This window comes from Alligator mississippiensis, chromosome 9, assembly GCF_030867095.1.
Source record: "Alligator mississippiensis isolate rAllMis1 chromosome 9, rAllMis1, whole genome shotgun sequence".
Taxonomy (NCBI): domain Eukaryota; kingdom Metazoa; phylum Chordata; order Crocodylia; family Alligatoridae; genus Alligator; species Alligator mississippiensis.
Window position 1 is genome coordinate 21,993,001 of NC_081832.1, and position 26,170 is coordinate 22,019,170.

The 26,170-nt window shown below is 45.1% G+C and overlaps 1 protein-coding gene and 1 long non-coding RNA gene across 2 annotated transcripts; one reads left to right on the forward strand and one right to left on the reverse strand.

Annotated features, from left to right (window-relative positions):
- LOC132243376 (uncharacterized) lies at nt 1–25,501 on the reverse strand. Its single transcript, XR_009454915.1, has 3 exons — nt 25,458–25,501; nt 23,988–24,156; nt 1–332 (listed from the first exon to the last, which is right to left on the reverse strand). It is a non-coding gene; the product is annotated as an uncharacterized LOC132243376 (long non-coding RNA).
- Nucleotides 14,328–23,114, forward strand: LOC132252428 (syncytin-1-like). The gene is made up of 2 exons (XM_059733218.1): nt 14,328–14,922; nt 20,521–23,114. The coding sequence occupies exon 2, from the start codon at nt 21,129–21,131 to the stop codon at nt 22,275–22,277; it is 1,149 nt and encodes a 382-aa protein (XP_059589201.1). The 5' UTR covers nt 14,328–14,922; nt 20,521–21,128; the 3' UTR covers nt 22,278–23,114.
- Nucleotides 25,502–26,170: the final 669 nt, after the last annotated feature.

The following is a 26,170-nucleotide window of genomic DNA, read 5'->3' on the forward strand; positions in this document are numbered from 1 at the left end:
TTCATGACTAAAGAATAGTCTTGTTGCCATTTAAATGAATGGGAATGTTGCCATTACATTCAATGGGAGGAAAATTAATCCCTATGAAAATTAGACAATCATGCTACAGTCCATATTCATGTAGGGAGTACAGGAAGCAAGATTTCAAAAGGACTTTACATTTATCTTTGTATTGCCACAGCTCCCTTTGCACGTAATTGCTTGTGTCTAAAGATGTTAGAGCTTTCTTCTAAAGCAATATCCTTCTTCATGTAACATCCTTTATTCCACTGGCTGGAAATTCTTGTTGCTTCAGAATCTACATTCAGGCATCTAACTTTTAATAATTCCACCTGCACCACAATATATAATGAAAAACAGTAATTACAGCTTTACAGGACAATACAGGTAGTTGAAGGAAGCAAATCTCAGCATTTCAGGGAAGTGTATTGTTTTCAAATAAATCTAATCCTATAACAGAAAAAAAATCCATTATATTATCTACAATCTTTTCTTGCTGGCTGCAACTCAGGGGTTTGGGTGATTTTTTTTTCTTTTTAATGCTGAAATAACTGAGTTATAGTAGAACATTTCTCAACACTGTGGAGCTTATTTACATACAGTAAATAACTGTGAAGGCAATAAAATTGTGGTACAAATAACTTGAAATAATGCCTCAATTTGTAGTTGCTTTACATTGGCAAAGTTTATAGCAGTGTTTATTCTTAACTACAAAAAAGGAGAGAGAGAAAAATGTCACTGTTTCCACACCCTGTGACAAAATTTGTTATCTGTTGAGTGGTAATAATTATTTAACATTTATGTTACGGGAGCACTCAGAGGTCCAAATCAATACCAGATGCCATTGTACAACACCATGTACAAAGTGTTACGTTTTCTGCTTCACAGAATTTCTAGTCTAAGAATAAGATATATGTGTTCTGACAAATCCACAGAGGAAGGAGTCTGTGTTTATTGCTAAAATACTGGATCTGAATTCAAGAAATTTGGGTTCCCAGCTATACTACAGACTTTCTATCCAACTTAAGGCAAGTTACTGCCTGACTTCCCTATGGACAACAGCACTTCTTGCCCACTTTTGAACAGTCTCGTCTATTTAAGGGGCAAGGACTTTTTCATTTGTTTGCACAGCGCCTAACACAATGGATCCCTTATCCTGACTGTTGTCTCTAGCCATAAGTGTAACACCATGTTCCAAAGAAGTAATTCTTGTTACTTCCTAAGGTTCCTTCCCTCTCGCCAGTTCCTTCTAATGAGGGACACTGATGACACAGAGCACCAAGGTAAAGTTCAGGTTCAGATTCCACAACAGAACTATGCATGTGTCTATCCCAGTTCTTCTGTGATGCCCACCATAATAGTATGTGAGTTCTAATATATCCTCAAGCCTCATCCTGCAACTCCATCCCTAGCCTTCTCTTCAGAAGAAACTAAGCCTGGGGATTAGTTGGGGCTGGATTTTCAAAGCGCTCAGCTTCCAGTTAAGGCCCCAGATGCAGTCAAGCTGCTAGATAATCGCGCTTTTGAAAATCTGGCCTACACTGGCTTTAAACCAGGGCTTTAAACTAGGTTAGTTTATTTTATACACTAACCTAATCTGAATTTGGGCTACTGGTGGCACATGTGGTCACCATGGCTTATCCATACCTAACTGTTAAGTCTGTAAATAAGATATTTAGATTGCTCCATTTGCATTAAGTTTTCCTCAAGTGCCATTCTCCATAGCATCTAAATGTTGATCTGTCTTTTATGGAAGAGAATTAGTGGAACCATTTGGGGCTATCAGCAGCCTCAGCCCTTATTTTTATTTGACAACATGGTGTAATACAAGATCTCAGAGCCAACAAATGCCAGTAGTGCCAGTGAGCATAAAAAAGAGCAATGAAAGCCTGATGCTAATCCAAAGACTTTCACTGAATTTCTTGACCCCTAAGTATAAGAGAAACTGACTTCTCTGAAGTTAAAAAAATTCTTTTTGATATTTCTGATAACTAAAGCAGGGACTTGGGAAAACAGTATGATTTCTCTCCTTCCTTTACACAGGAACTGAGATGCAAATATTCCGTTCCAAAACTTTAAAACCCCAGGGAAGCAGATAATAAGCAATTATTCTAACCAGATAGCAAATGATGTCTAAAAATTAATTTCTATGCTAACATTCCACCCCTAAAGTTTCACATTTCAAAGCACACTACCTTTTAAAAAGACCCATAGTTGCACAATTATTCTTCACCCACAGCTGTATTTCCCTATAACTGTAGAATATTTAACCCTGCCTAACCTGAAGCATAGAGGATGCCCCATAGCTCTTTCTGAGCACCATTCCCTAAGTGATATGAGTCCATTAGATGAAAGGTACTGTAAAAGTGCAAAGCACTATCCCTGTTTAAATAGAATGCCTCTGTCATTGCAGCTTTCATAACATGCTTATTAGGGTACAGGTTTCTCTTTATCTCTGTCAGTACCTTCAAAGCAATTTCCTTGGGGAAGGATGGTGCTTCTTAAAGCTCTTCTCAGACCCCCATGTCTTCAGCAATGGTAAAATCCTAAAGGCTTTGTGTCAAACTGAACAATAGGGTCATCAAATCCACGGAATCCGAAACCTAGCTGATCAGAGCTATTGTAACATGGTTCTTCACAGAGGCACCAAGCAACCTCTCTGTGTCTGCAAATTCAGCTTAACCTGCAGTGATACTAACAACCATAGTGATGTCAAATGACTGCCTGCTCCAGTGGTGAAAGCATCCACACAAGGAGATGATGCCCTCTAGATGTCAGCATTTCCCACTCTCCAAACTTGTTCTTCAATTTTTCCCTCTGCTCTTGGGGCAAAGGAAGGGTAAAATCTACTCATATAGTTCCATAGTTGGTAGGGTCGGAAGGGACCTGAGCAGATCATCAAGTCTGACCCCCTGCCATGGCAGGAAAAAGTACTGGGGTCAAACGACCCCAGCAAGGTGTTCATCTAACCTCCTCTTAAAGACCCCCAGGGCAGGAGCCAGCACCACTTCGCTTGGAAGTTGATTCCAGATCCTAGCCGCCCTGACTGTGAAGTAACGCCTCCTGATGTCTAGTCTGAATCTACCCTCTGCCAGCTTGTGACCATTATTTCTAGTCACTCCTGGTAGTGCTCGAGGGAACAGGGACTCCCCCAATGCCTGCTGGTCCCCTCTGACAGGCCACTAGATTCCCCCCTCAGCCTTCTCTTGTGGAGGCTGAACAGGTTCAGGTCCCTTAGCGTCTCCTCATAGGGCCTTCCCTGCTGCCCCCTGATTGTGCGGGTGGCCCTCCTCTGGACCCACTCCAAGTTGTCCACATCCCTCCTGAAGCGCAGCACCCAGAACTGGATGCAGTACTCCAACTGCAGCCTGACCAATAGAAGGGGAGGATCACCTTGGACCTGCTTGAGATGCATCTGTGGATGCATGACAAGGTGTGGTTGGCCTTCCTGACCGTGTCCCCACACTGCCGGCCCATGTTCATTTTGGCATCAATAATGACTCCAAGATCCTTTAATGAGAATGGGGTGAAAGACAGAGTCGAAGGCCTTCCTGAAGTCCAGAAAGACTACGTCCACTGCTACCCCTGCGTCTAAGGATTTTTTGTGACCTGGTCATAGAAGGCCACCAAGTTGGTCTGACAGGACCTGCCTCTAATGAACCCATGTTGGTTGCCCCCAAGCATAACCTCTCCTGCTGGCCCCTCGTGGACATGCGTCAGGATAATTCTCTCAAAAAGCGTACCCAGGATTGAGGTAAGACTAACTGGCCTATAGTTTCCTGGGTCCTCCTTCCTCCCTTTTTTGAAAATGGGAACCACGTTGGCCCTTTTTCAGTTCTCTGGCACCACACCAGAGCACCACGAGTGCTTGTAAAGCCATGCCAGGGGTCCCGCAATGACCTCTGCCAATTCCCTCAGCACTCTGGGGTGGAGATCATCAGGACCAGCTGATTTGAATACGTCCAGTCCCTCCAGAAGTTCCCTGACTAGATCCTCACTGACCCTGGGCCTGGGTGCACCTCCCCCGGGGCGTGAGGGGGTCCTGGTGGATGGGCTGATCTGGTCCCCGCTCAGGAAAATGGAGGCAAAGAAATTGTTAAATATGTTAGCCCCCTCCAGTGATGTATAAGTACAACCAACCACAGGTGCAGTGCACCAAGTAACAGCTTGCTCTCCATTTATGCTAATAACAAAATAAAGATCAATGACCAGACTTCAGTAACAGCATCATAGTACCTACCATAACACTGTATAGGTGAAATTTGTAAGAATATATTGGTAAAATATATTAAGCAATTGGACATAGACTTTAGATTATGGATAAACAGAAGTGCTAGCCAGCTGAAGTCCACTGTGACTAAAGCACTTCAGCACGTGCCAAATCTAATGATTCTAGTACTCCCATGACTTCAATCAAACCACCTATGGGATGAGTATCTTGCTAGGACAGAGTTACACTCAATAAATCACATAGTATAATCTGTTCACATGCAGGCCCACTTATAAGATATTTTATGTGACTCTCCATCATTTGTTGGGAAAGATGGAATACAGAAATGCTACAATACCACATCCTCAATTCCAGAAAGATGTCAAGGAGTGTGGATAAAATCAACAATGATAAATTAAATTGGAGCTCTGATTTCTAAGAAGGAATTTATTAAAATTAAATTTGGATTAGGGTAAACAGTAGTGATAGAATAATGAGCTACAAATATTTGAAGAGTAGAATCACCAAGGAAAAGAAGGAATAGTTGCAGATTTTCCACAGGAGGTAGGTTAGGGGTAATGGGGAGAAAATTAAGCAAAGAAAAAAGTAGGTAGAATGTCAGAAAAAAAAATATTAGGAATGAAGTGTAATGTATTGTGGAATTACCTTTTGGGGTCTTGGGGGACCTCACTGAAGGCTGTATTTCCAAATGATGTGTCTAAATTGAGACACTGGCTGAGTTTGTTCATTAACCAGCATGATACCTATACTGCATTTTTTTGGCCTCATTGTATAAAAAGATACCTAAAAGAGCATTTTGGTTTCTAACTACATATTTGGAGGCTACCTTTAACAGACATGTCCATTTGGGAATTTGAAACTCAACCGCTCCATGCACCAATTACTTGCTTCTTAAAATGAGTACAAGGAAGAAGACCTACACACCAGGGTATGGTAACATTTTATTAACGAATGCCAGCAAACTGCTTTGAAATCTTCTGAAGAAAGGACTTACAAAAGCAGAATAATTAACAATAAACCCTCTGCAATTCTGTTCCCTCCCATTAAAAATCACCACATAGGGCCATCTACATGTGATGCTACTATACAGTGGTTACTGTACAATCAAGTATTAAATAAATGCACAGTAACCAGAGTTACTGTGCAGTAGTGCCAGTGAATGCCCATTTAGTGACAGTACTGAGCAAGAGTCTAATAATACTGCACAGTAACATATTAGCACTATTTGTGCTGTGATGCTCTACTGCACAGTGTTATTCAGCTACAGCGCAGTTAGCATCTCATATAGACATGCCGTAAGGTATCTAGAAATTACCTTGGTAGCCACTCAGAGCACTGGGATTTCATTTGTTATTTAATGTCGTTTGCTGAGCTTTCCCTTTCTTTTCTCCAGCTCAGAACATTCTCTGCCCTTCATTTCAATTAATGATGTCACAGATCAGTATATTTTCCCCACCAACTATTAAATTAACTGCCACAGTCTTTCTTCATTTTTTATTCAGAGAAGAAGAAAAAAAAATAACCATAGCAAACTGCTGCACTTAACTCTTTATGATTTCAAATAAAAAACACAAAAATGATGGTAATGGTTTGCTAGTCCTGCAGTTTAGCTGAAAAGCACACTGTACATCTTAGTTATGTCATGTTTTATCCCTCATCTTATGAAGATGCTGAAGAGTAATGTAACCAGGGGTCAAAAAACAAAATGAGGAGAAATCAGAAGCAGCTTCCATTCAGAGATTCTTGTTGTTTAATTTTACACACCCAACAAATAACTGTGTTTCTTTCAATCCCTTGAAAAACAAAGACACAGCAGAAGGCAAATAAAAAATGCCACGTGAAGCTTTTATTTCCAAGTCTGTGGCAGTTGTAGTTTTTCATGCTTAGCTTTAGTGGCAATAACCCTTATCATGCCCCTTTCCCTGCTGGTCTCAGATAACTGATTGATAGCTCACTGTCTAAATCCATACCATGTTGAAAAGCTGGTCAAATACAACACAAGAATAATGGGTTAGATGAAATTTACCCTGAAGAACAATCAAATTAATTATTTGCAAGTAAATTTTCTCATTGTTCAACCAAAGAGCACAGAAATATTTACAGATAAATGATTCATGAACTTTTCCCCTAATCAACAGTCAAATAAATAATTTGTGAACAGTTTACCATTGCCCACCTGCTTTCCTTTCAGTAGCACTGCTCCCCCTCCCCTCTAACTGAGAGATTTTTCCTTACAAGCAAGATGTTGAAACAAATCACTTACATTTCTTAGTGTCATTTTGCTTTCCCTATTGGTCAGAACAAGGCCAGGCAAAGTCTGGCCTATGGACTGGATTGGGCCCACGGCAGACTCCATTTCCCAGCAGCCTGTGTTCACATCTCTGCATCCAGTTTCCATGGAGACCCCAGCAGTGGGGCAAGAGTTTCCATGGAGATTGACCTGAGCACCACTGGCAGGGTGCACAGCTAGGCAGAGAGCTGCTCTGGGGCTAGGATCTTGCAGCGGTGACAGCATGGTCCAGAGCCAGGGCAGAGCTGCCCCAGGTAGGGGCGTGCAGGCAGCGAATCATGGCTCTGCCCCAGCTCTGCACCATACTATCAGAAGAAAAAAAGTTACCAGCCCCAGCCACAGATCAGCTCCCTGCCCTACCCCATGCCCTGCCAGGGCTGTTGGGGCTGATCTCCATGGAAATCCTGGACCCACACTGCCATGGCACCACTGTTCTGGGACCTCCATGGAAACTGGCTGCAGTGACATGGGGCAGGGGCTGCTGGGAAATGGAGTCCAGCTGCTGGTCAGATCTGTCACTTTGCCCACCCCGGTTCAGAACCAGAGGGAAGCACATAGTGTGAGTGTGTGCATGTGTGTGCTGGGGGAAACACAAAGTGTGCGTGTGCAATGAGGGAGGTAGAGGGAGTGTGTAAGGGAAGCACACAGTGTGTGTGTGTGTGCACACGCGCAATGAGAGGAGGAGAGAGAGAGAGCTAGAGAGTGTATGCTTGTAGGGCGAGTCCCACAAGCACCCCCCACCCTACACATGCACCCACAATCCCCCTTGCACTGCCATACATGCAGACCCCCACACCCACACCCCCTTACACTCCAGCCATGCTCCCCCCACGCACTTTCCCCCACAAATCCCATACCTACCCACACCCCACTTATACACACACACCCACATACTCCCTCATCCCACACAAGCATCCTCTCACACACCCACACCCTCTACCCTCCCCCACATACCCACAGCCACCCACAAACCTATTCCCACCCCCATGTTCCCCACACCCCCACAGTTTACAAAAGGCAGACTTCATTTTAAGCTATTGTGTGATCACCTCTATGTACACTACACAAACACATGTAAATCAGGACAAAAATATTTTTTAAATCAAATTAATGAACGTGGTAGATGTTCACTTTTTAGAATGTAATTGGGTATTTTACTTCAAAACTCCTTACTGAAAGGCGTATTTCCGGAGGCAAGGGGAGGGGCTTCTGGTGGCAAAGGTCAGGGGCTAGGGGGTTGGACTTCCAGTCCCAAGATAGCGACCAGGGGGCAGGGCTACCCATGTAACCCTCGACAGCTTGCAAAAACTCTGTAAGCAGCCCTCTGCCCAAAATAATTGCCCACCCCTGGGTTAGATGGATGCAGAAAGGGAACTCTCACTGCACTGGCCATAAAGGAGGAGTGCTAGAAGGAGAACTCTGCTATGTTAGCCCAGGGAAAGGAAACAAGGCTCTCTCATCCATTTATGGCATTGTAGCACCTGCTAGCACTACCAGAAGAGGAAAGCCACAGGTTCTGGGAAAAGAGAAGGAACAGTGTTTCCTACCACACTCCCCCATACTTTGAAAGAGTGTTCTGAATAGGCATTTAGTCACTCTCTTCCTCCCTCCACCAAATTCTCTCTCATCTTTCAACAGTCTTACCATCCCCTTCCTTGACTCTTCCTCCTTGTCCCCAGTTCTCCCCACAATCTTCCTTTAGTATTTTTCCCAGAGCTTCTCCCCAGCAAAATTTTTATCTGGTCTCCCTCTATTCTCCCTACTGCCCAGTCTCTCTGATGCTTCTTTTCCTCCAACAGACTATCTTTAATGCCTCCTACTTATTCTACCCAATCTCATTTCTGAATCCCATTGCCACCATCCTATATTGTCACTCTGCCTGTTTCAGCTTCTTTGAGACGTCTCCATTAAAATTCAAATACACCTCAACTGCTAACCAAATCACCTGTAAATAGGTTAAGGTGGAATACTTGTTGTTTACATAGTCATCCAGTAGCAGAGAGATCCATTCACAGGTTGAGTCAATGCACCATCACCATGAACTGTACAGGATATCTGAAGTCAATGGCATCTCAGTCTAATTGCCCCACAACTTATTTTGACCCAAGAGCTCCACCAGTTGCTGAAAATAGTGCTGCTTCTACCAAGCCTCTCCCCATCTCCATACTTCTTTATCTCTTCTTCTATTAGCTTGGCAGAGTCCTGGCCTACAACTGGTGCACTACCCTAATACACATAAATACATAAAGTAAGGTGAAGTATTCAGTTTACTTATGGAGGGAACACAGGTGTGCACACTCTTTAGCCACTCCACAGGCATACATTTATACAGAATTGTACATGCACACCCCCTCTACACACCATTTCTTCCAAGACTGAACATAAAATTATTTCCCTTTGACAAGCAAATTATAAGCCCTTTACAGAGCCCTCCAGCCTGCTTTCCACCACTGCTCTAACTAGCAATGCACAAGGAGTCATTAGATTGTTATGGTTGCGGGCAATTCTTGTACATTAACTGCTGATGAGATTCAGAGAAGACGTTTTCTTGTACATTCTGAAAACAGACCTTTACAAGAAAGCCAATAACCAGGACAGTGATGGGGTCAGGGGAGACAGGGAAAGGGCATATTGGAAGCAAAGATAAATATTGAGACAAGAAAAGAAATGAACATCGATTACACACAGATGCAGAGAAGGAGTGATGCTGTTACAGGGTACAATGCATTAACAGGAAACAATTAAGAGCTTGTTCTTGAGTCCCTAAATAGCAATGCAGTGTCATCTCTGCTTCCAGGAGGTGAAGGATACTAAACTTGACTAGGTGGACAACAGCTCCTCTCTTCACTGAAATACTCTCTGCCAAGGCTTAAGAGATCCAGGTCTGTGTGACAATCTGGGAACAGGTGACAGTGAAGGCTGAAATAGTAGCTGTCTGCAGGATGTACACCTATAGATCGCAAACAGAAAAATATCCTGCTAACAGCAGATCAGGTTTCAGGCCTTGTCTAGTGAGGTAGAGCCATTCATAGAAATCATAGAAAATGAGGATTGGAAGGAACCTCAGGAGGTCATCTAGTCCAACCCCAAAGCTCAAAGCAGGATCTTCCCCCCTAGTAGATCATCCCAGCCAATGCTTTGTCCAGCCAAGTTTTGAAAACCTCCAAGGATGGAGCTTCCACCACCTCTCTGTGTAACCTGTTCCAGTGTTTTACTACCCTCGCAGTGAGAAAATGTTTCCTAATATCTAACCTAAACTTCCCTTGCTGCAACTTGAGACTCTTGCTCCTTGTTCTGTCATCTGCCACCATTGAGAACAGTCTAGCTTCATCATCTTTCAAACCCTGCTTCAGGTAGTTGAAGGCCTCTATTAAATCCGCCCTCAGTCTTCTCTTCTCTAGATTAAATAACCCCAGTTCCCTCAGTCTTTCCTCGTAAGTCATGTGCCCCAGCCCCCTCACCATTTTTGTTGCCCTCCGCTGGACTCTCTCCAATTTGTCTGTATTCTTTCTGTAGTGGGGGGCCCAAAACTGGACACAGTACTCCAGATGTGGTCTCACCAGTGCTGAATAGAGGGGAATAAACACTTCCCTTGACCTACTGGCAACACACCTACCAATGCAGCCCAGTATGCTGTTAGCCTTCTTGGTAACAAGGCCATACTGCTGCCTCATATTCAGTATATTGTCCACTGTAACCCCCAGGTCCTTTTCTGCCGAGCTGCTGCCCAGCCAGTCAGCCCCCAGATGTTAAGTCTGATACTACATCCATCCAAGTTTATCTTAAATTGGTTTCAGCCATTTTGAAAGTGGTTTATGTGCACTGAACTTCTGCTGTCTCTAGCCTTTGTGTTTTAGCTCAGTGATGAGTTCTCTTTTGCCACATTTGCTATTCTTCCTGCATATCGAGGTGGTTTGTTCCTGTGCCCTCAGTAAGGTTTCTTTAAAAACCAACCAGCTCTCCTGGACTCCTTTCCTCCTCAGACTGACCTCCCAGGGGATCCTGCCCATCAGTTTCCTGAGGCAGTCTTCAGTCTGCTTTTCTAAAGTCCGGGGTCCATACTCTGCTCCTCCCCTTTCTTCCTTTTGTCAGGATCCTGACCTCAGCTATTCTGTTGGCTCAAGCTCAAAGTTAGAGCATATGGTACCCATTAGCTCCAATACACCTTAAGGACAGTATGCTTGTCTAAGGGCTCCATTAGCAGAGGCAGCATTTCTCTCTGCTTCTTCCTCCTGAGGGTAAGTTTACATCAAGGAGAAACCTTACCATTTAAGATGACAATAAAAGGCAAGGGAGAGGAGCCATTAACTCCCATACAGTCCACGACTGCTACTACAATTTTAGGAAGAGTGACCCAGGTACCTGTAACTTCTATGGATAATGAGACTAAACAGGGCATCACAGCTGTCTTCACAATATTATTAAGATTAGGGCTGAGGTTCCTGTCTATAGGGACCAAAATTGGTCGTCACAAAGTGAAACAACATCAGGGCCAGATCCTCAGCTGAAGTCCATTTGGAGAGGCTCTAATGAAGTAAGAAAAGCCACATAGATTTACCTCAGCTAAGGCTCTGACCCCATTAGATACAACTCGTGGAGTACTTTTACATCTCATTCCGCTGTTCTTACCCATGGGGAAGCCTAAGGAATTCATTTTTCTCTGTCTTTTGGTATCATTATATTCACTTTATGAAGGTATAAATCACAACCATCCTCTCTCAGGCTATTTTATACACACTGTGCCTTGGTGTAACCGAGAACCCAAGGTACGAGGCCAGAGGGAAACATGAAGTCAAGGTCCAGTGCCAAGAAGAGCTTAGAGTTCACACCTGGCACTGGAATCAAAAGGAAAGTATACTGTAAGTTCTTTGGTCCTCTTTAGAGTTGTCCACGCTAGTGATTTTTTCAATGGAGGCATGTGATGTTTTTCTTAAAGCCCGAAATCCTACTTGTATGACAGACTCAGCTTTCACCTAAAAAATGGAAATAAAATTCCAGCTCTTATGGCTGTAGAGAAAACCCTTAAATGTGACCCCCAAACAGCTCACACCAGAAGGCAAGGAAAAGTAATGTGTGTACAAATGCATGTGCAAGGTCATGTGTGGGTGTCCACATGCATGTTTACACATATGTAACTAATTCAAACAAACATGATAACAAACAAACTAAATTCATACTGTTCTTGGCTGCATGCCTCCAAATGCTGGAATGACCAGGGGTGGCAATACTGCAGGGTCAGGAGTGAACTGTACTGTCTTTCCATAGGCCAGTATGCTTTGCTGTCCTGGAAAGGGGAGAGGACCACTGCAAGCAGAGTGCATTCAACACTGGCATATCTAGGGCAGAGCAGCTGAGATAACTGCCCCAGGAACTGATTTGGCAGTGGGAAAGCTACAAAGAAAACAGCTCTCACTGGGAAACTGCTCCAATCTAGACAGCAGCAGAGCAGCAACTGGAAGTCATGGCTTCCCCTGTGCCCAAGGTACCCATTTCAACTTTAGTTTTAGACTTTGGCTGTTTGCTGCTCATGGAAATCAGAACTATGGCCTCTGAATGAACCAGACATATTGTTCCTGTTTCTCTAAGCGTTATTTGCTATGTACATCCTGCAGTTGGCATAGATAGTGAATGGGGTGAGTAAGTAGAAACCCTGTATCCACTCTGAACTTCTACCTTGGCCTCTTTTTCTCCTGTACATCAAACTCCACAAAAGAGAATGGCTCATAACCCAGACCTTAGTGACAAAAATCTGTTTGCCTAGTGTTCCACCAGGGTTCATATTTTCTATGGCTCATTCTTAGTTATTAGTTTTCCCACAGTTTAAAAACCATGACTCACAAGTTGGATTTTGTACAGGAGGCTGAGAAATAGGTGGGAAAGGGCATGAATCACTTCAGGCACCATTACCTATCAGAGTGATAGACTAATGGTCCAGAAGCATGAAGAGCTAGCCTTTCAGCAGATTCAAAATAGCAGAGACAGAAAAATTTATTGCTGCTTGGAAGTTACTCTGGCTCTGGTCGCCCTCCAGGAAAGGATTAACCATGGCAATAGAAAATAGGGCTCTGAAAGTAGCTGCAGTAATTAATGTGAGATAAAGAATGATTAGTACAGCTGAGCAAACCTGAGGCCCTGTACCCTCTTGATTCTAGAGTCCTGGAAGAACATTACCTAGTCACGTTATTCTTCAGAAGCACCATTTCCAGGAAGTGGTACTGCTTGGGAGGCATGTCAGTCAACAATGGCACATTCTTCAATGTTGTTCCTACATCTGCCTCTTTTAATGTTCTGGTCATTTATTAATTGATCAGTTTATGCAAAGGATTATATGACATGGTTGACCAGGTATGATAACAGAGGTGGGACTGAAAGGGGTCTTACATGCCAGTGGAGATGAATCAGCCATGGGAGGAAGACAAAGGCCCATGCATCTCCTGCATGGTCTATATCAAGGGTTTTCAGCCTTTTTTAGTAAGTGTACCCCTGGCAGCCAGACACAGAGTTGGGGGGGGGGGCGGGAGGGTGGCACACTCCCAGATGTGGAGTAGGGGGTGGGGGGCGCACACACCCAGATGCAGAGCGGCAGCAGCACAGGATGGTGGGTAGAGGTGGCTGCCACCACGTGCAAGCTCCACCTACCAACTCTGCGTCCACCTGTGAGGCCTGCAGAAGGGTGCAGCTGCCCTCGCCATGCCCCAACCCTACTCCTGGGAGGCAGCAGTGTGGGGTGGTGGTGCTCCATGCCCATGCATACCCCCTAGGGCCTTCCCAAGTACCCCTGGGCATACGTGTACCCCCAGTTGACAACCCCTGGTCATTATGATGATGACATGAGGGATTTTTAATTTTGTTATCTCTTCCTTAAAATTAGTTGGTTTAACATGGTTGTGTTCTAATTAAAGCACAGAAACATCTTTAACAGTTATATTACCATCACCATTTAAATATTACAGATCTTTAACACAATAGAAGCTAGGGGATAGGGTTGACTGTCATCTGCTGCCCAGAACCCCAGTTTACAATATAGATGATGGCCTTTAGTCTCTGCAGCTATACCTTGCACTGCACATCCTTATACTGTACCAACAGCTATTCCTCACACACTGCTACTCTGCGACTGCATCCAGCTGAAGGTCTTAGATCTGCAAAATGTTCTATATGGAAACCCACAGAAATCAATGGGGAGCCAGCCATGCAAAACAACTTACAGAACTGGGGCCTCAGTCCTTTAATTGAAGTGGTAGAAGCTCATGTTTCTTTCAAGTATCAAATTCAAATTATGCTGTCATCCCAAATCAGAAAAAATACAATAACATTTAAATGACTTATATATAGATTATACTTCACAGACCATGTGCTAGTAACAAGAGAGAGCTACACATTTCTAAAACTAAGCTTTCTCTTCATCAAGAGATATTTATTGCAGTGCTGAAACTTCAGCTAGTACTCAAGCCAAGAGCAAACAGTCTGACTTATTTCACAGTCTCCTGCATCTTCCATGCAGATCACTACAGATTAGGGTTGTGTGAAACAGGCTGTATTTGATTCGGATTTGGATTCAGCCCGAACTGGGGACAGTGATTCTATTTGTTGATTCAGATCACTGTCCCATTTCGATTCGGCCAAATCTGAATCTGAAGATTTGATGCTGATTTGGAGAATCAGTGATTTGGCCATAGACATAGCTTTAAATGTTTTTTCTACATACCTCAAGGTACCAGGCATGACTTGTGGAGGCTGCAATAGTGGAGTGAATGGAGGGTCCCACAGGAATGTGGGGGGGGGGGGGGCCTGCATGCTGTGGAATCAGAAAAAATATATGCCTTAAACTTTGATTATTTTAGTTATAAGATGACATAACCGCTTTGTGTAGAATTGCTGGCTCGGTACAGTAGAACAGATAAGGGCAAGTGTTTGTTCTTTGTAACTCTTCTGCAAATGCTTCGCTCACCGCGGCCTTGAAGGTAAAAAAAAAAAAAAGTATGTACAAAGTAGATTTCCAGGTGCAAGAAGGAGGTTTGTGAACTAACCCTATCTCCCCCATAATTCCCATCCTGATAACAGCAAAGAAATAATGAAGTAATATTATAGCCGCTTTTCATGCTAATTTCACTATATGATCACGTGAGTTGTAAGCGACTGTTAAAAAGTATATAAGCCTCCTGATTTTGCTCTTGGGGGGGGACCCCTTCCAAGTGCTTGGGAAATCCATGTCACTTTGGAACTCCCCCTACAGCTGTAGTTTCTTTTGAATAAAAGCTTCTGCTGACCTGACCCAAAAGTACTCTGTGTGTGTTTCCACGACAATTCCTGGTGCCGTGACTCGGATCCAGAACACAGGCTGAGGAAGGAGGACCGCAGGCTACCCCCCCCCCGAACCCTGAGGCGCCAAACTTGAGAGGTAAGAGACCTAATTCAAAATCTCTATTGGGGTTTCGGAGGAGGACTGCCTGTAGGCTCCCAACTTGGCTGTGGTAACTGGATCTGAACCTTGTTAAAACAGGTCAGTCTGAACCTTACTGCCGGCTAAAATTTTCTGTCTGGTAAAGGATCCCATTTTGTGTCTGGTAACGTACGTTTTAGGGAGAAACTGTTTGAGGCACCTTCATCCAACAGCACATCGGGCTTGTAGTTAATTAACTAAGGCGGTGTGGGGTAGGAGGTCTGGCTGACTGAATAAATGTGCATGTGTGTGTGTATTTAGAAATATGAGCCACTGACCAGGACTGAGACTACGGTTGGGTTCAGCCGCCCCAATTCTGCCTGACAGGGCAGTTTTGAAAGCAAGGGGACCCAACTGGAACCTCGTGACCCAGTGGACAGGGCGTCTGAGTGATTTTGTCTTTTCCAAACCCCTCGTCCCAGTAGCTTCTGCCGAAAGCAGGAGTGAAAGGATCCCTCTAGTGTTTCCCTCCCCATTTTTATTTTATGAGCCGGTGTCGGGTCAGAAGCCTTTTGTCTGGGCAGTGAAAAACTGCGGGGCAAGGCACTGAGCGGCCCGGACATCCTAAATAAGCCTCTCCTACGTCTCCCTGTGTGACTGAAAATGGGAACAAGTCAGTCTAAACAGGTTCCTGTCCCCCCTAAGGGGACTCCGGCGTACTTTATGTACACACACTATTCTCCCGAGACTTGCAAGTACCTGGATAAGTGGAACTGGTATACTAGGGATGATCCTGTGAAACATTTTCCACAGGAAGGAACATTTGATCAGGATAAAATAGTGCACTTGAGAGGGGCGTTAGAGTCCCGTGGATCCAAAACACCACAAAACCAGTGGGACGCGTTCTTTTATTGGTATGATGAAATGTCCAAAAGGCGGACAGAATCTCAAACTAGGAGCCTAAAAGACTCTCAAGAAAAATTAAAACAGCAGTTAAAAGCTGTTCGGGAGAAATTGGCTGCTCCCCCAAATTACACGCTGGCCACCGCTCCAATGTATCCAGCATTGCCCGGGGCGCCCCCACCACCGGAGCCAGCAGAGGATATCCTTGACCTTTGTTCGAACCCCGCTCTCCTGGGACTCCCACATCAGCAACAACCGGTTCAACATCAGGCTGCAGCCCAGGCTAGTGACCCATTAGCTGAAGCTCCTTCAGTAAATCCATCCACGGAGCTTAATAGTCCAGACTCATCCACCATATCTGCCACTCAATCATCACCAGTGTGGCAATTTACTCCTGGGTCACAACCCACCACAGGTGTATTTAGAAGAATGGGAATAGGCATGGAAAGATCTCCCATCAATCTGAGATCCCGAACTGCACAAGTTTACCCCCTAAGACAAATGCCAGGCATTGGCACCGATGGACAAAATATAGTAACTGTGCATGCACCCTGGACTCCAGGTGATCTCTACAATTTAACTCAAAAGTTCCCAAAAATCAGGGAAGACCCAGAAAAATTTCAGGAAGAATTGCAGACTGTTATAAATTGTTATAATCCAACATGGGCTGACATTAATCAGCTCATGCGATCCATTTTGCCCAAGGAGACTATGCTACGTCTGTACACTGCCTGTACTTGGCCAGATCAAAACCCAGGGATTGGCCAAGACTTTATTGACAAGAGAAATGCTTTGGTTCAGGCAGTTCTCACAATTTGCCCAAAAAAGGCAGACTGGACCAAAATAAATACCTGTAAACAAAACAAAAATGAACACCCCAGTGACTATTTAGAACGCCTCAAACAGGCATTTGAAAGATACTCAGGAATGGATAACCCAGTCGGAAATGCTAAACAAGCAATAGTGGCAGCATTCGTCCAGGGACTTAACCCTAAAATTGCTGAGAAAATTCAAACAGTAATTATTGGCTGGGAAACTAAAGATTTGACCAAAGTCCTTGCTGCGGCTAACCATTTTCATAACAAATTGGAACAGTCTAAAGACAGTGCCGAGTTTAAGTTAATGGCCTTACAGATTTCTCAGTTGCAGGGTCCAGGTAGAGGAAGGGGACGAGGACGGGGAAGGGGAGGCCTGGGTAGATTCAGGGGAAGAGATAGATCCTTGAGCCCACAAAACCCAGGCTATGGGAACCAATGTCATTATTGCAAGCAAGAAGGACATTGGAAATCAGAATGCCCCAACTGCCCCGGCCAAGGACCCAGACCCCAGCCCCCACCTCCACTTCCTGTCAATTTTCCCAGTGTTAAATAGGGCAGCCTGAGGGACAGTGACATCATTGCTCCTTTGCTTGCTACTGACCAATCTGGTCCGTTTGTTGAATGCCTTATTTCTGGTAAACCTGTCTCCTGTCTTGTCGACACCGGAGCGTCCCGCTCCACGCTAAAGGCTGCTGAGTTTCCTTTTCTACCTTATTCTCCTGAAACTGTAAATGCTGTCGGTATAGGCGGACAACCTATCCCACATCCCGTCTCTGAACCTGTCTCCATCTCTATTGGCCCTTTGTCTGAAAATCATGCCTTTCTTCTTAGCCCCTGTGCACCTGTCAACCTTCTTGGTAAGGACTTGCTGTGTAAACTGGGATGCGTGATTTATTGTAGCCCAGATGGTGTTTACCTTGAGGTACCGGAACATAGGGAAACCGAGCTTGTGGCTTTGCTAACCCAGGAGTACTCTGATTCTGACACTTCCTTCTTGCAAGAGGAACTGTTGGCACGAGTACCTCCACAGCTGTGGTCCACCCATGTGAATGAAGTGGGGCACATGCTGAGTGCTGAACCAGTGCGTATCATCCTGAACCCTGCCAAGCCACTTCCTCGTGTCCCACAGTACCCCATCTCAAAGGAAGCTGAGGAAGGGATCAAGCCTGTCGTTTCCTCACTCCTTGAGCAAGGGATTATTGTCCCAATACGCTCCCCTTGCAACACACCTATCCTACCTGTCAAAAAACCTGGTAAAGATACGTATCGCTTTGTGCAAGATCTTCGAGCTGTAAATGCCGCTGTGTTACCCGCTTTCCCCGTGGTCCCTAACCCTGCCACTATTCTTTCCTGTATCCCTTCAGATGCTACATATTTCACAGTAGTGGATCTTTGTTCTGCTTTTTTCTCTATCCCTGTTCATAAGGATAGCCAGTATCTGTTTGCATTTACTTATCAGGGATTTCAATATACCTGGACAAGACTCCCTCAGGGATATACAGAGTCCCCAACCCTGTTTTCCCAGATCCTAAAAAAAGATTTGGATCCTATCATGTTCAAAGGGGGGTCCACCCTTGTTCAGTACGTTGATGATCTATTGTTAGCCTCACCCACTTTAGAGGCCTGTGAGCAAAATACTTTGACACTCCTCACAGCTTTAGCTCAGAAAGGCCACAAGGCCTCAAAATCTAAATTGCAGCTCTGCAAGTCTAAGGTACATTATTTAGGGCATGATATCTCAGCAGGAGAACGACACCTTTCCCCTAGTAGAGTTGAAGCTATCCTCAACATTCCCAAACCTATGACTAGAAAACAGATGAGGGGATTCTTAGGTGCAACGGGTTATTGTAGACAGTGGATCCTGGGTTATGCTGCTTTCGCAAAACCCTTGCAAGCATTCACTCATGATACCACCCCGGAACCCCTCCCTTGGACTCCTGAAGCCGAACAAGCATTTGTGGTCCTTAAACAAGCCCTCACTCTTGCTCCTGCTCTTGGACTTCCTAATTATAAGAAACCCTTTACCTTGTTTTGTCATGAACGGGAAGGAATCGCTTTAGGAGTACTCACTCAGCTGCATGGTGAAAAGCATCGCCCAATTGCATATTACAGCTCTGCCCTTGATCCCGTAGCTGCGGGACTTCCTCCTTGCCTCCGTTCAGTTGCAGCTGCTGCCTTGTTGGTTGAAAAGGCAGATTCTCTAGTTTTGGGACACTCTTTAACCGTTGCAGTTCCACATGCTGTGATGGCCCTTCTGCTCAAGGGCAAAACTCAGCACATTTCCAATTCCCGTCTTACTAAATATGAGAAACTTCTACTGTCAGCTGCAAATGTAACCTTAAATCGCTGTTCAATTCTGAATCCTGCGTCACTTCTGCCTATTGCCTCTGATGGTGAGCCTCATGATTGCCTGTCTATCACAACTCAATTGTTAACCCCTCGAACTGACCTCAAGGACATTCCTATCCCGAACTCTGACCTTGTTTTGTTTGTTGATGGTTCCTGTCTTAGAAATGATGCAGGCAAATTAGTTGCGGGATATGCAGTATGCACTCAGTATGCTGTTTTGGAAGCCTATTCTTTACCCCAAGCTCGTTCTGCTCAAGTTGCTGAACTCATTGCTTTAACACGTGCTTGCATTCTTGCAAAAAATCAAACCACAACCATTTATACTGACTCTAAGTATGCTTTTGGTGTTGTTCATGATTTTGGACAAATCTGGAAACAAAGAGGGTTCCTCACTTCATCAGGGACCCAAATCAGTCATGGTTGTTATGTAAAAGCGCTCTTAGAAGCTGTTCAATTGCCTCTTGCTATTGCTATTGTTAAATGTAAAGCTCATGAGAAACCGTTTGATGATGTCACACGAGGAAATGATCTGGCAGACCGTTCTGCCAGAAATGCGGCCCTTTCTGGCCCACAGGCTCCTAACTCTGTTTTTGTTTGTTTTTCAGCAGACCAGTCTCCTTTGGCTAGCCTTTCAAGTCTGGCCCTTCTTCAAAATCAGGCCCCAAAAAAGGAAATAAATGACTGGCTGCGTGCAGGATGTTCACTGCACCCCGACTCTCTCTGGCGCTCCCCGGACAGCCGCCTGGTGGCGCCTAGAGAGCTTTTGCCACATCTTGCTCGTTTAACCCACTCTGTGGCCCATACGAGCAAAGGAGGAATGATTGCTACAGTACAAAGAAATTGGTTTGCCCCAAATTTTCCTTCCATGGCACAACAGTACTGTAGCTCCTGTCCCATCTGCTTAGCTCACAACATTGGGCAACGGGTAAAAACGACACCCGCAGCCCATCCCCCTCCATGGGGACCGTTTGTAAATCTGCAAATTGATTTTGTGCAGCTACCTAAGTGCTGTTCTTATGAATACATTCTTGTTATTATTGATGTGTTCTCTGGATGGGTGGAAGCCTACCCATGCGTACGTGCTGATTCCATCACTGTAGCAAAGAAATTGCTCAAAGAATTCATCCCTAGATTTGGATTGCCTCTCACAATAGATAGTGACCGTGGCACCCATTTCACAGGACAGATAGTAAAAAACATCTGCCAAGCACTCAACATACAGCAACACCTACACTGTAGTTATCATCCACAGTCAAGTGGTGCTGTAGAACGTAAAAACTCTGATTTAAAAACGCGCATTTCGAAGATTTGTGCTGAAACAGGCCTCAAATGGCCTGATGCACTGCCCATTGCTCTTATGCACATTAGAAACACTGTTAACAGAAAACATGGCCTAACCCCTTATGAAATACTCATGGCACGACCCATGAGGATGCCAGCTACACCACCTGTTGCCCCTCACCAAACAGACCTACAATTAACTGATGAAACTGTACTAAATTATTGCAAGGCATTAATGAAGTATGCCAGGTCTGTTCATTCACAGGTCCAAGAAGCCTTACCTCAACCACCGGATGTTCCCTGTCACAACCTCGAACCAGGGGATTGGATCTACGTAAAGGTCTATCAACGGAAAAACGCACTTCAACCCAGATGGAAAGGACCTTTCCAGGTACTTCTAACCACTAATTCTGCTGTTCGTTGCCAAGGTCACCAAACGTGGACTCACGCCTCGCACTGCAAGAAGGTATCACCTCCATTGGACCCCGAAGCAGCTGTATTCCAACCAAGGTTGGGATCTTTCCCTGAGGCCAAGGACAAAGACCCTCAGGACCTCACTCAGGCAAGTGAGGAGCATCAGGGTGCAAGTGCTAGTAACCTCTCCCCTGCACCCAACACCTCAGCCCAGCCGGATTCATCAGTTGAAGAACGAAGATATCATCTTCGGCCTCGAAGAAAGTGAATGCTCCCATTCGGAAGATCACCACCTCGATCAAGACCAAGAGCCGACATTATCAGTCCTTTAGGTAACTTGAGCCCAGAGGACGAAGAAAGACTTTGGCTGCCATCCTGGGTTTGGCTGGTAGTGTTCTTTTTCTTACTGGTGCTGGTTATGTTTGTTGTTAAGATTCTTTGTCCCTCCTGTACCTAAAAATGGCACTGATATCCTTATATATCACGCTTGGGTATCTCAGTATCACCCAAGGGGGGTGGGAGAAAAATTTGTATTTGCAGTTCTCCCATGCGGTGGCTCAAGCTGGAAATAAAAGTGACTGCTGGATATGCTCTCACAGCCCAGCACACCTACACCAAGGAATCCCAATGATCGGAGTACCAATATCCCTCCAGCAATGGGGAACAATAAACGGCGGCTTCGTTAGACACTACTCGTTAGCTGCCCATCGGTCCGCTCCTAAAGAATGGAGGGCCGCCCCTGCTGACTGGATAATCTCCCCAAGAGTAGAGGCGCCTTTCTGTTACATATCCAACAACACCAGAGCTTATAATAAAGCCACACCTGTAGGACACTACCCTCATTGCCTAACTACTCTAGATTATAGCCCTAGTAGCACCAGTGGAATCCTGTTGGGTAACGTACCCTCTCTCAATTGTACAGGATTCATGGTCTACAACTTTTCTAAGGAACCTCATGTTGCTCTCATTGCAAACAGATCAGAATTTTACATTCACTCCAATTTTACTTCTTGTAATATATCTCGGTCCAGCAGAATAACAGCTGAACGTGGACCGTCCTATACGATGCATATCAATCGAAAGTGCCGGATAGGGCACAACAACTGTCGAGATTTGAGTACCCTTTCTGCCCCAGGCCTTTACTGGCTCTGCGGAAACAGGGCTCATAAAATCTTGCCCTGGAATTGGGTGGGGGCATGCACTCTTGGACGTGTTATCCCTGGTTTCGAAATGCATAGTGCAATATATCTGGAACAAGTAAAAAATTTCAACCATCACATGAAAAGGGCAGTTAACCCCTTAGCTACCAGAAACACAGGGTTCCATCGATTTGTGAGAACCTTCATACCGTGGCTTGGAGTAAGAGAATTGGAACTAGCCATAATTAACATTTCAGCCACAATGGAAGCTATGGGAAATGCCACTGCGGATGCAATTCAGGCTCTGCAAAAAGAGATCTCCCAGATCTCACAAGTAACTATACAACACCGCATAGCCCTAGATTACCTATTGGTATCCCAGGGAGGAGTATGTGCCTTAGTAAACTCCACCTGTTGTGTCTATGTCAATCAGGACATGCGAATCGAAACTGACATTCGCAAAATCTGAAATCAGTTAAGGGTCCTACATCAAGTGGCCTCAGAAAATACTGACTGGGGTCTAGAAGAAATGTGGTCTTGGCTAACCTCCTGGCTCCCAGATTTCGGGGCCCTTGGCAAGAAAATCCTGTATGGAATATTGTTTGTCTTGATAGTTCTGATAATGTTCTATGTCTTAATGCAACTGATCCTCTGCTGCGTGAAAGCCAGCAGGGGAAGCTTTAGCAAGGCAAGAAAACCCACAGCAGAGTCTAGAATAATGGTGTTACAAAAGTGTGAGCAGATTGAAAGAAAACATGAAAGGCTGCATGATGAAATAGAGGGGCTCATGAGAATGGAAATTTAAGGCTAAAGTGAGACTAAATAGTCTCAAAGGGGGGGGCTGTGGAATCAGAAAAAATATATGCCTTAAACTTTGATTATTTTAGTTATAAGATGACATAACCGCTTTGTGTAGAATTGCTGGCTCGGTACAGTAGAACAGATAAGGGCAAGTGTTTGTTCTTTGTAACTCTTCTGCAAATGCTTCGCTCACCGCGGCCTTGAAGGTAAAAAAAAAAGTATGTACAAAGTAGATTTCCAGGTGCAAGAAGGAGGTTTGTGAACTAACCCTATCTCCCCCATAATTCCCATCCTGATAACAGCAAAGAAATAATGAAGTAATATTATAGCCGCTTTTCATGCTAATTTCACTATATGATCACGTGAGTTGTAAGCGACTGTTAAAAAGTATATAAGCCTCCTGATTTTGCTCTTGGGGGGGGGGGACCCCTTCCAAGTGCTTGGGAAATCCATGTCACTTTGGAACTCCCCCTACAGCTGTAGTTTCTTTTGAATAAAAGCTTCTGCTGACCTGACCCAAAAGTACTCTGTGTGTGTTTCCACGACAATGCTCAGTGGCAAACCCAGTGTAAGTACAACCCAGGAGGCACCAGTCGCAGGGGACGGAGGAGGGGTTCCCCATGCGCTCCCTGGTGGACATGAAAGTGGACCGGAAGTGCTTCTGGTCCACTTCCAGATCCACTGCCAAGTGCGCTGGGGACCTCCCCATGCTCCCATGGGATGCGCCATCTGCCCCAGCATCTTAGCATTCATGAGCCGCCTGCTACCTTGGGGTATGTAGAAAAAGCATTCAAAGCTGAGTATGTCCGAATAATCAAATCTTTCCAAACATCTCCGAATCGATTTGGAGTGTTCCAATTCAATTCAGAGAGATTAAAGGGTCTCCTGATTTGATTCAGATTCAGAGATTCGGCCACTGAATCGGGCCGAATCTCTGCCAAATCAAATCAGCGACTGAAGCATTGCACAGCCCTACTACAGATGATATGTGTTTTGGTGGTTGTAGCCAGGCAGTTCTGTCATACATTTCCACATGTTTTTTGCTAAAAGTAAAAATCTGCTATAAACTCATTACACTAACTTAAAACTATTGGTTAATAGGTCTTTCTTATCAAAGTTTATTTGGTCCTTGAGGAAACCTAACGTTGTTGTTATCTTTGTGCTTTGTTTTCTTCTGGGGGTGCTGTTACTAGTACGAGAGTTTGTTATCTGCCTTAACCTCAGAGTAAATTCCTGGTGTAGAATTGCTTCTTCAGAATAAGGCACTAATGTCTGTTTTGAGATGGGGATGTGTATCCCAGGGAAGCAAACCATCTGCGACTACCGCTTGGTAGAGGGGTAACCTATGTTGCATATGTAAAGCATAATATTTGCTCACCTCTTTCATTTTCAGAGTAGACGCACCTGGCAGCTCAGAGTTTGATGGAAGAAGACAATATGTTATATCTAACCGTGAGTATTCAAAACACTTCTTCTGTACTCCTGTTCACAATGAAAGCCATTACTTCATACAGCAGAAGAGGACCCTTCAGCCATCCTCTGAAAACCTGAAAGGAGATGAAAAAATCTAATTCCACAAAAGGCAAGCACTTATTTCAACACCAAGTGGTGTCATTTTCAACGTTTTCTCCAAATATGTCCCGTGTAAGGCAGTTCCCATGGCCCTCTGTTAATCTCACTGGTATCCTCCTTTTAGAGAATCACCCTACACTGAATCAGCAATCTGGCACCTGCCCCATGTATTGCACAATCAAGAAAACAAACGGCCTAGATTAAATCAAAATGGTGCCTAGAAGGGCTGTGCAAAATTTCAACAGGTATGTAACATGGGGCATTCTCAGGGCCAGTCTGCCATTGGCCCGCCCACCTGTTCTGGGCCAACCACCTGCCTCCTCGTCTGCCACGCCTTGTTGTTTCTTAATTGGTTCTTATTAAGGCAAGAGGCTGCCCATTCTTGCCCCGATGCAAGGGGGTGCTATCTGCAGCTCCGTTACTTCCCTACACTGTAGCCCATGCCTTGCAGATGGTATCCAGGTGATATAATTACTCCTGGCCTGAGACCGGAGCAAACTAATTCCAAAGTTGGAGTGCACACACACTCATACCACTTTCCTTCTCACAGGAGGCCTCCTCCACTCCACCCCTCTCTCACCAGGGCCTCTGGCATACTGCCCATTACTGGGCCACACTCCACCACCCTGCTCCTCCTTGAGCAATCCCCCTGAGCCATCAGGCTTCATTACTCAGATGCTGGCCTCGCCACACAGTCCCTTCAGTTCCTGCGGGTTCCCCTACCCTGCGTGGTCCTGCCTTGTGCCAAACCCTGGGCTAATTCTGACCCCATGCCCCTCACCAGGCAACTCCACACACACACACGGCTCCCAGCCCTCTGGTTTCCCCCCTCACTGGAGCTCCACACCAGCACCCTCACTGGGGCCACCCCCCCCACTGGGGCTCCACACCCACCCCCTCACTGGGGCCACCCCTTCACTAGGGCTCCACACCTGCCCCTTCACTGGGGCTCCTCATCTCCACCACCTCACTGGGGCTACAGGACTTCCCTCCTCAGTGGTTCTCAGGTGGCTATAGCTATGCCTAGCCCCTTATGGGTCTTACACACTCCCTGGGCTCAGATGGCTATAGCCATGCCTGGCTCCCTTGTACGCACAGTGATGTGGGGGCTAGGGGTTAAGATGTCCTGACCCACCTTTCACTGGGGTGGTAACTGGCCAGGTATTTCCTGGGGGCTCCTGCACCCCTGGGAGTCCCACCAGGCCAGCCACTCCTAGCAGGGTGCAGTTTTAGATCATGCCCAATACAAACCATCCCTATACACTCTTGCCCTTACCTCCAAGATGTTTCATACAGACTTGCAGCCAGACAATGTTTCCATCTACCCTGCCAGCAGCAAACTGCTCTGTTTATATATACTGCCAGAGATCTAAAATGGCTGCCGCAATCAAGCACCTGCTGGCTGCTTGGCTCAGCCCTTAAAGTGGCAGGCACCAACAGTGCCCTGCCACAGGGTGTTTCATTTCAAGGCTGTTTCAATGTGTTTCGAGCTCAAAACAGTGAAATTGAAACAAAATGAAAGGCTTTGAAACAGCTTCAAAATAAAATGAGGGCAATCAAACCATTTTAAATGTTTCAAAACATTTTGAGTTTTGAAGCCAGGCTTGCTTGCAGTTAAACAGAAACTAAGGAAAAGGGGTGGGGAATGACTGCTCTGATATGAACTGTGTAGCTGGTCAGTGACTGTGATCCTTCCCTGAAGTCCCTTCCAATCCCAGTGCTCTGGAGGATGAACAGAAAAACAGCGTAAAAAGCATTGTTTGAACTGAGCTTTCTCTGTGCCTAGAGGTCAGCTTACTGAGCTGTATCTTCCAGAAGCTCAGCAATATCAGAAAGGCTATCACTTCCTACTTGCTAGCCTGTTTCTAGCAAGTGGAATCCAGTACCTTTTGCTTTCTTAATACCCTTTATTATTATATACATTCCTTTCAATTTATTCCTCCCCTAAACTTCTCTTTTTGTTTTTGTTAGTCTATTTTGATTCTTTTC